Raw genomic sequence first — 10,040 nt, forward strand, 5'->3', positions numbered from 1 at the left:
ATATCGGCTGAATGGACGTCAGTGATTGGTTGAAATTACAGAAATACGACAACTTTAACATGGAATAATTTATGGATTTCTTTTTTTTTAAAGAAGACTAAGAGAAAAAGATGTTTTATATGACACATTCTACCAGTGTTCCAAGTTTCAAAGTGTTTCGTTAATGAAAAATGTGGCCCCCGTTTTAAAAAAGATCCCACACATGCACACATGGACAGACAGAAAAATAGAGATGTAGAGAGAGAATGAGAAAAAGTTGGAAAAACTTGTATTTTGGTTTATTTTTCATAAAAACAAAAATGTCTCTACATATGTCTGTATCTTTACAGCTAGAACATGATCAGTTGGCCTACAAGAAATATCTAAATACCCTGAATAACTGCCATGCCTCTTCCTATCATTGTATCTAGACATTTCCATTGACTCCAGACTTGAGGAAATATTTACTCTCATTAGGGCTCCAAAGATTAAATAAGTTTTAAAAACACACTTGACTACATAAGTACATGTAATGCAGGAGTGGGAGAGGGGTTACTTGACTGGATAATATTTTATTGTCCCCAATTGGTAAAGTCAATCTTCAACAAGATTTGAATTCAGAACATAAAAAATACTCTAAACAGTTTATTGGCACTCTACAGTTCTGCCATTCCTTAAAATTATAGTCTAACTTCATACATAACCTGATTTTATGGACATTTTACAATATCTTTTTTTTTTTTTTGCCAAAATGACAGAAAATCTAACATTAAAATAACCTTCAATGAGTTAAGGTGAATTAATACAAGTCCATTAAATTAACAATACTTTCAAAGAACATGCCAGTAGCACGAGGCGAGGGACAAGATGGTGATGCATGATCTTTGTATGTCGGGTTTCATGGAGGCGATAACAAATGACTGACACCTCTGACAATATGATGTGCTTGAGAAGACTCGTCAAGCCAAGTGAAATCATAGTCATGGTTATTACCAGTGCCATATAAATGGTACCCATGAGATCGTAGTCGCGGCTGTTGCCAATGTAGAAACCATGCCAAATCAGACTGGAACCTGGTGCAGCTTTATCGCTTACCAGTCCCAGCCAAACTGTTTAATCCATGCCAGTATGGAAAGTGGGTGTTAAATAATAATGATAATAATAATAATGATAATAATAATGATGATGATGATGATGCTGATGATGATGATGCTGATGATGCTGATGATGCTGATGATGATGATGATGATGCTGATGATGCTGATGATGATGCTGATGCTGATGATGATGATGCTGATGCTGATGATGATGCTGATGATGCTGATGACGATGATGACGATGATGACGATGACGACGATGACGACGATGATGATGACGCTGATGATGACGACGACGATGCTGATGACGATGCTGATGATGATGATGATGATGATGATGGCGATGGCGATGGCGATGACGATGACGATGATGATGATGATTAATGTCAAATTAGGATATTTACTACAATTACTACTGTTGTTAATAGGGTTGACATAAATCATAGAGATTTGAAAGACAGAAATGATTTGCATTTATCTTCTCATGTTTTTAAATTTAACTCCTAATCTGATTCAGCTTATCTTCCAAACTACTTCAATTAAAAAAAAGTAGCAGAAATATCTAAAGTTAGGAGAGACTTATACTCAGTCCAATTACCATAATTGTTTTTGTTTTGAATCCATTGTGCTTCAGTCATTAGTACTAATTATTATCAAAAGCCAAGTGACAGCAAGGGTTATAACTATAGTGGTAGACAGTGTTCTTAAGATCAAGTATAAGATACTATTGAGAAGTTAAGCGGAGATAGAGAAAGAATGAAGAGGAGAAAGCATTAAGATATTATGAACACAGAAACACAGATTGAGATATAAAAGTGTTATATATATTATGTATGTGCACACGTGTGTGCATAGTGGCATGAGAAAGAAGGCACATGCACAAATTTGAAAACAATTTCCAGTGGGCAGAAGAAGCAAGAGCTCTGTAAGTGAGTAATAATAAAAAAATTTTATAAAAAAAAAAACAATAACACCAATAACCAACTGCTTTGTGTTAAAACTGAACAGGGGAAGGAGCAGTATAGGGAGAAAATCTAATATAGAAATATCAATTAGTCAATAGATAAAAAAAGGGTTTTTTTCTAAAATAAAAATAATTATAAAATAAATAATTACAAATGTTTATGCTTATATTTTAAAAATTCAACCATGATCCAAGTTCTGTCTTCACATGTCCACAGAATCCATTCAAATTTATATCTGATAGATATCAGCATGAATATGTAGCATAGATCTACTGTTATAGTTTCCAGAATGTAAATATATATATACAATTATACACACACACATCAAATTATACACACTTCTTTACATGTACAAATTGAACAGTTTGATGTTTTCATATGTTAAAATCAAACATCCATACCCATCTATACTATCCAACAATTTTCTGGAATTTTCCCATAGTATTTTTAGTCACTTTAAGAAGTTCAAAATCGTTTCTATCTTGAATTAACTTTTACCAATTAATCATGTACTCTTGATTATATTCCCCAATTCCCATATTTGGCACGCATATCTCCAACAGTGTTGTCACCACTTTCTAACCTTAACACATACACAGTTACCTTCCCTTCCACTGGCTGCTCTGACCAGTGTTACCCACACTAAAGATGCCAAAACCCCATGACCGGCTCAAAACTCTTTGGTCAGACAAACTGGTCAGCTAGTCTTATTGTTAGTGTAAATTACTCCCTGCTCCTTCTATGTTATCTATGCATGACCTCAGTGAAACACAAAAGTTTAGAAAATGTTCTTTTCATCCCCTCAAATGTTGATAGCCTATGCAATTACCTTCACATCTTTACATCCAATTCTCGCTGATCAACACAAACCCAAGCATTAACTTGAGAAATCTAACAAACTGTTTGCTCTCTTCTCTTAGCACGGTCATACTCATAGGGCCTTAGCAATTGGTCTCCAACAACGCACTGTAAAATTAGCAACCCTAACATAGTATTCAATAATACTAAGCACACTGTATAATAGTATTATACAGTGTGCATGAGTGCATTCATTTCATGCACATATACATGTTTGTAACAGACATTGAGTGTGCATGTGAAAGAATATACATTTATAACCTGCATTTATATACATAATCATGTATACTTGCAGAAACAACCATCTAGAAATCTATATATGCAAATATGTCAGCAGTTGTATAAATATTACACACACACACACACACACACAACACACGCATACATTAGAAAGCAATAGAAACTTTTGTCGACTAGATTCCAGTGATTTTTACCTTCACTCTTGAATTTGCCTCGATCAAATGGAGTTTCAGGGGTGCTTGAAGAAACAGAGGGGGCTCTGGGTAGCCCACTATCACTTGTGATACAAGCACGGGATACATTCTGTTCTGAAGATTTAGATCTGGAAGGACCTAAAAAAAAAATATTCAGTAAACATAATTAAAAGAGTAACAAAGATTGTGATGCTAAACTTTACTTCTTCAATAATAAGTGGATGATGAATAAAAACAATTCATAAGACAGTTAAATGCCTTCATGGAATAGCTTTTATAGTCATCTGCTAGCTTCACAAGTAAAGACTTACCAAAACCAGTCCTTGACATATACTATTTGCCATTACATCTGTAGTGACAGTCTTCTTTAATTATTCTTTCTACTACAGGTACAAGGTTTGAAATTTAAGGAGGGAGCTAGTCAATTGCGTCAACCCTAGGACTTGATTGGTACTTATTTTATCAACCCCCAAAGGATGAAAGGCGAAGACAAACTCAACAAAATTTGAACTCAGAACATAAAGAGCCAGAAAAAATGCTGCAAAGCATTTAGTCTGGCATGCAAATAATTCTGCCAGCTCACTGCCTTAGAGTCATCTTTAATTATTCCATTAGACTGAACTTATACTTGAATACCATCAAAAAATTTTTTTTAGTCAATGACATTTTTCTCCATAAACTTTTGAATCACTCAAACTAAACCCCATTACTTAACGATTTTAATTTTTGCTTTCTTTTTGGCTTCAACAAGAAAAGGCTATATCAGATGCTTCACAATCCTGTTTGACTGTTATAAATTCAAGTTATTTTGATTGGGAATATCTTGTCTTTCCAACTTCAGAAACTGATAAAATAAATTCCAACAAAATACTGTGATCAAATAAAAAAAATAGAAAAATCATTAATATAATGGAATACTCCCCGATTTTATCTTAAACTGTCTAGCACATTAAAACCTTCAATTTACACTAAAGCCTTCTCTGATTAATCAGATCTGTTACCAGTCTTCAAATCAAACTGTAATTTGACATTGCTTCAATCATAATCAATCATGGCTATCAAATGTTTTTAAATACAAACTGAACTAAAATTTCATGTTTCTTCAAATCAATTCTGCATTTCATTCACTGGGTATTTAGCCAACATAAGTAGAAGTCCTTCAGTAATTTATCGTCATTGTTTAACATCTGTTTTCCATGCTGGCATGAGTTGGATGAGTTGGATAGTGAGCCAGTGTACTGCACTGAGCTCCAAAGTTTGATTTAGCATGTTTCTTACAGCTGGATGCTCTTCCTAATTTACCTACTTTACAGAGTATACTGGGTGCTTTATTCATGACACTGGTACTAGTGAGGTCACCAAGTACTGGCAAGACAAGACCCCTCAACTGAGTGGGGTATAATAGTGAAGGAGGTGAAAGTATGCTGGAGGGACAGGAACAGGTGTCATGTTGAAGAGGAGATACATGGCTTCCTCAAATGATCTGGCAAGAAAAAGTAGCTATGATCTGGCAAGAAAAAGTAGCTATGATCTTACTTCGTAGTACTATTTAGTTAGTGTCTACTAAAATATTTCTACTACTATTAAACTTTGGAGGTGAAAAAACACAAGATCAGTGATATCTTTTACTGGTTTCAGTCATTAGACTGCAGCCATGCTGGGGCACTGCCTTGAATTTTTAGTCGAATGAATCGACCCCAGTATTTATTTGATAAGAAAGGTACTTATTTTATCAGTCTCTTTTGCTGAACCACTAAGTTACAGAGACATAAACACACCAACATCAGTTGTCAAGTGGGGGAGGGACAACAACTCACACACACACACACACACACACACGAAGGGCTACTTTCAGTTTCCACCGACCAAATCCACTCACAAGGCTTGGGTTGGTCCGGGGCTATACTAGAAGATACTTGCCCAGTATGCCACGGAGTGGGACAGAACCCAGGACCATGTGGTTGGGAAGCAAGCTTCTTACCACACAGCCACAACTGATTATTTTACAAAATTATATTATAGACGTGAAAACTAAGTAACACTTGTTCAAAATACTCTTTTTCTTTTAATAGGATCTGAAAGATTTCTCTTTTGGTTTCTGTCCTTAAAAGGTAAGTCATCAAGATATTAAACTGCACTAAACTATATAAATAAAAATAAAGCAAACTACCCAATGTCTGAAAGAATCTAAAAAGTGCATAGTTTTCTTAATACATAACGCATGAAGACAGTGTCTTCACAACAGCTAATTTGGGGCTGAATTATTTCCAAAGAACATTTTGAAGAGTGTACCAATAAGATTACAATTGGTCCATCTGTAAAGTCTGTGGAAGAAAAAGATCATTTAATAATAACAAACATAATTCAAGATGCCAAAAGTAAGAAAAAGAATTAATAAAAAAAAAAGACATTCGATATGATAAAAACTGCATGATGTGTAACATTGTTTACCTCTGGGATAAAACCAAATTCTGGGTTATATAACAAGGAAAATGAGAAAGAGGAAAAGTTACTGGTTAATAATATTGATAATGTAACAATAATATAATTATAATATAATTATGAAAATATAATAGTAATAATAATAATCCTTTCTATTATAGGCACAAGGCCAGAAATTTGGGAGGAGGGGGTTAGTCGATTACATTGACCCCCAGTGCTTGACCCAAAAGGCTGAAATTAGTAAAGGAATATATATTTAATTTTTCCACACTGGCCCTGTATCTATCATTTATTCACTCACTAGGGATTTCTTAAACAATAACACATCTAAATGAATTCAAGCTTCACGAAAGGATTAAGTCACCTTTACTTATTGTTTAGCACCCAAATCAATCCTGATTGAACAGAGCTATGATTGAAAGCATTCTGGCCATGCCCTTCCTCTCTGTTTTCTATCCAGAGTTTATTTTGCTTTTGCTTCGTTTGTTTTTTTACAATAAGGTGTGATTCATGGGAATTTGGCAACTATTTCTAATAGATTGTGCAACACCAGACAGTAGCTCTCTTATTGGATCGTAGTCATTACAACACTTGATGAATATAATATTTATTTTATAAATATGTCTGGACTGGATGGCAAAGTTGATTTGGGTGACAAAATTTGAATGTCAGAAATAAAGATGCAAAACCTGTAATAGGCTTTCAATTGTAGTGTGTTACCAAAAAGCTTATCAGATGTATGTGTATGTGTGTGTCCAGTTGTATGGTTATTTTGTGGAGGTGGGGTGCAAAGCAATGCACCTGGTATGTGCCATAGCATAACTGAGTTCATAAACAAATGCAAGGTCTGTAGACTTAGCTTTGATTTCTAAACTACAAGCTACTTACTGTTTAAACTGATTTCAGAAATACATTCTCAAACATGGATACACAACAGAATGTTATGAAAGAAAAAAAGTTTTTAAATAAAAGTTTTTTAAAAGTTTGGGTTAGTAACAAGAAATTTCGTAATACATATTCAAAGAATATTTCTTATAGACTCTTGCATTATTTCCCATATGAATATCTCATTTTTTGCATATGGTATTCATAGAGACACATGCAACATAGCACTGTTGTAGTGTTCAGTCCACCCTGTCTTGTGACCCACAGCATGCTATTGGTTAGTAGAAAAGTTGCACTAAACAAAGCTGGTATAAATACCAAACACTACAAAATTGAAACTTCAAACTTGGTTATCAAAGGAAAATAGAAAAAGAAAAGGGAGAGATTATACATGAATCATGATTGGTGGTAGCCAGGAGTTTGAGGTAATTAAAAGGGATATAAAATTAGGAAGGTGGGGTGTGATGCAAGAGAATTATCAATGGTTAGTAGCAAAACTGGGGTAAACAGACATGGATCAGAAGAGATGGAATTAAGTAGTAAAAAGTTATATTAGAGAAAACTAATTCGAGTTTACTTTTTTCCAGCACTTTACTGGTTCACACCTACTTTTCCTTAATATGAACAGGATGGTTTTTTTTTTTAATCAAATGTTGGAGGTAACATTTTCATTGATTGGTAACTGCTCCACCACTAACCAATCAATAATGAAATAAGCACAAATAAATTTATTGGATTATTCAGTTCATTATTCAAACAGCAAACAAACAAAAACAAATGAATGAGAATGAAAATAAGGATAATGTGTAAGTAACTTTCACATGTTTAATGAGAGCTGTCAGCATTTGCCATTGGACCAGGCAAAATGCCTTGACATTGAACCCACACAATAAACTTGATATGCATGCATACAACAGCCACAACAAAACTAGACATCTTTTCAATAGCACGTACAAACTCACCTATAATCAGAAACCCCTTAGGTATTATAATGGGTAACAGGTGAAATGAGTGATGAAAGATGAGAAAAATAGGTTGAGACTTCCTTCATTAGAATTTTTTTTTAAATAAAGAGTAAATGTTTAAAATTATTAAAATATTTTAAAAGAGAATTAAGGAATCTAGCCAGCAAGAAAAGCATTTATTTAATACATAAAATATAGCAAAGAGTTTTATCAACCTGCCTGAGGCTTGCTTTTATGGTACAAAACATTTTATTTCAAACAGTTTATATTTAAATCAAAGATTTCCATCATAAAATTATGTAAAATAAAAATGCTATTATTCCAACACTAACATAAAAATGGCAAAATTAGTTATTTTCTTGAATCACTCCAAATCCTTAATTAGCTGAACACGGTGGTGGGACGTTTCTTGAGAAATATAATCACAAAAGGGTTAAACTTAGAATTTTCTGCTTTGAGTGTCAAATGGAGTAGCTAAAATTCCAAACAGGCTTGATCACCAATCAGGCTCGTCAGGTTACTCAGGCATTTGTTCACCTGTCTGGAGCTCCTCAGTTACTGTCTAATACTAGGATTGCCCTTCAGACCAACTGAAAAAGGCCTTAAGACAATAAAAATTCTTTTAAGATTAGATTATAGAAATTTGGTACTTCTACATGTCTGTTTTGTTGAAAGACCCAACCAATTATAGTTGAGCTACAACATAGAGTGGTGAGCCTATAAACCCAAATACCACAGTAGATTTCAGGTATTTAATTTTAATTCTGGAGAAACAGAACATTTGAATTAACTTTTCAACAATTGGAACAAATCTGGAAATGTTTATCTCCTGAAAATCTCAGATGAATGCAATATTACTAAAAAATATGTTATGGTTTCTGTTCAATCAAAGAAACAACCAAGTATTTATAGCACAAGCTCAAGTGACAAAGTCAGCCAGAAGACACCTCAAACTTTCTTATATACAGCAAAGTATTTGCTCAGTTTTTATGGTGGGCTTTTTTTTTTTTCTCATCATGAAACAGACAAGATAGACAGAGCTAGAATGAGGACCATACAGAAAGAACAAACAGAACAATGACAACCAGATTGACAGGGCAAAGAGGACAGCCCGGTCAGCAAAACAAATAAGACAATAGCGTCATCAGAGCAAGGAAAATGACTTGATAGACAGCAATATATAATACTGATGACAAGCAACCCATAACTTATTTCAAATAATAAAAGGGATAATTAGTTGAAATTTCTGATGACTGCATATACACTGTATACATATTTCTACAGCTATACATTTGCGCGCACACACACAAACACAGACACACACGCACACATGTACACTGGTGTGTGGTCCTTCTCTCATTAACAACTAATTAAAGTTAAATCCAAACCAAACGCACACACACATTCCCTCTCATTCCTCCAAAACATATATCCCATATATATATATATGCATCCTGTATTACTGAAGAGGACCATTCACATAAGAGGAGGAAGAGGAAGAACAGCAGCAACTGGTAATATTGTTTAGCCGAGCACAAGTCATGAGTCGATTACTACTAGAGAGTTAGTCACTAATTTTACAAGTTTAGCACGGTCCTCGGGTTTGGTTCACAGGACTGGCTACAATCACAGGTTTACCTTCAGAAGTATTCGGAATGGGGTGGGTGGCTCTTTGAACTGGGGTTGTATTCAGATCATTCCACACACTGCAGGACATCATTGGGTCTGAAATGGTGTATTACATACATGACATTTTTTCACAGGGCAGACAACACAAATAGGGTCAGATGTCAAATCAGACAGAGGTGTGTGTCCCTCCAAAAGTGGCAAAAGAGAATGAAAAAATGAAAGATAGTCACAAACAACTGAGCAAAGGAAAATGTGTTACATGTGCATTTTTATGAGTGAGAAAGAGAGAGAGAGACAGAGAGAGAGACAGACAGAGAAGAGCAGGAGACAGAGAAGAGCAGGAGAAAGAGAAGAGTAGGAGACAGAGAAAGAGAGAAAGGGCACGAGACAGAAAGAAAAGAAAGAGAATCAGTTGAAAAAGGCTGAGGTATATCTAAATGTTCTGATTAACACCGTTAAGACTGATAGAACACATGAGTGTCTGAAATTCACCATTACAGTAGAGGGGATAAAAAAAACAGCAATATTTATTTGAAAGGAAATAAGGAAATAACACACACAAAAGAAGACAAAGCTGCAATGTGTCATGACATTCTGTAAGGGGAGAATCAAAACCCAAAATTTTCCCCTTCGTTCCTTAGTCCTAATTCACAATTTAAACTAATAACTAAAATTAACTTGATTAGAAATAAATAGGGGAAGAGAAAGAGGGAAAGGAGAGAAAAGGAGAAAAAACACACAGAGAGAGAGAGAGAGAGAGAGAGAGAGAAAGTGAGTGAGTGAGTG

The 10,040-nt window shown here is 34.5% G+C and overlaps 1 protein-coding gene across 1 annotated transcript in view; it reads right to left on the reverse strand.

Moving 5' to 3' along the window:
- LOC106883134 (ral GTPase-activating protein subunit alpha-1) overlaps positions 1 to 10,040 on the reverse strand; it is a 294,566-nt gene that overhangs the window by 203,010 nt on the left and 81,516 nt on the right. The window contains exons 18-19 of the mRNA XM_052971984.1: positions 9,264 to 9,350; positions 3,334 to 3,471 (exon numbers count right to left, since the gene is read on the reverse strand). Coding sequence (XP_052827944.1) covers positions 3,334 to 3,471; positions 9,264 to 9,350 — 225 coding nt within the window. The remainder of the gene's footprint in view (positions 1 to 3,333; positions 3,472 to 9,263; positions 9,351 to 10,040) is intronic.

The sequence above is a fragment of the Octopus bimaculoides genome, chromosome 11, assembly GCF_001194135.2.
Source record: "Octopus bimaculoides isolate UCB-OBI-ISO-001 chromosome 11, ASM119413v2, whole genome shotgun sequence".
In the NCBI taxonomy this organism is placed as follows: Eukaryota; Metazoa; Mollusca; class Cephalopoda; order Octopoda; family Octopodidae; genus Octopus; species Octopus bimaculoides.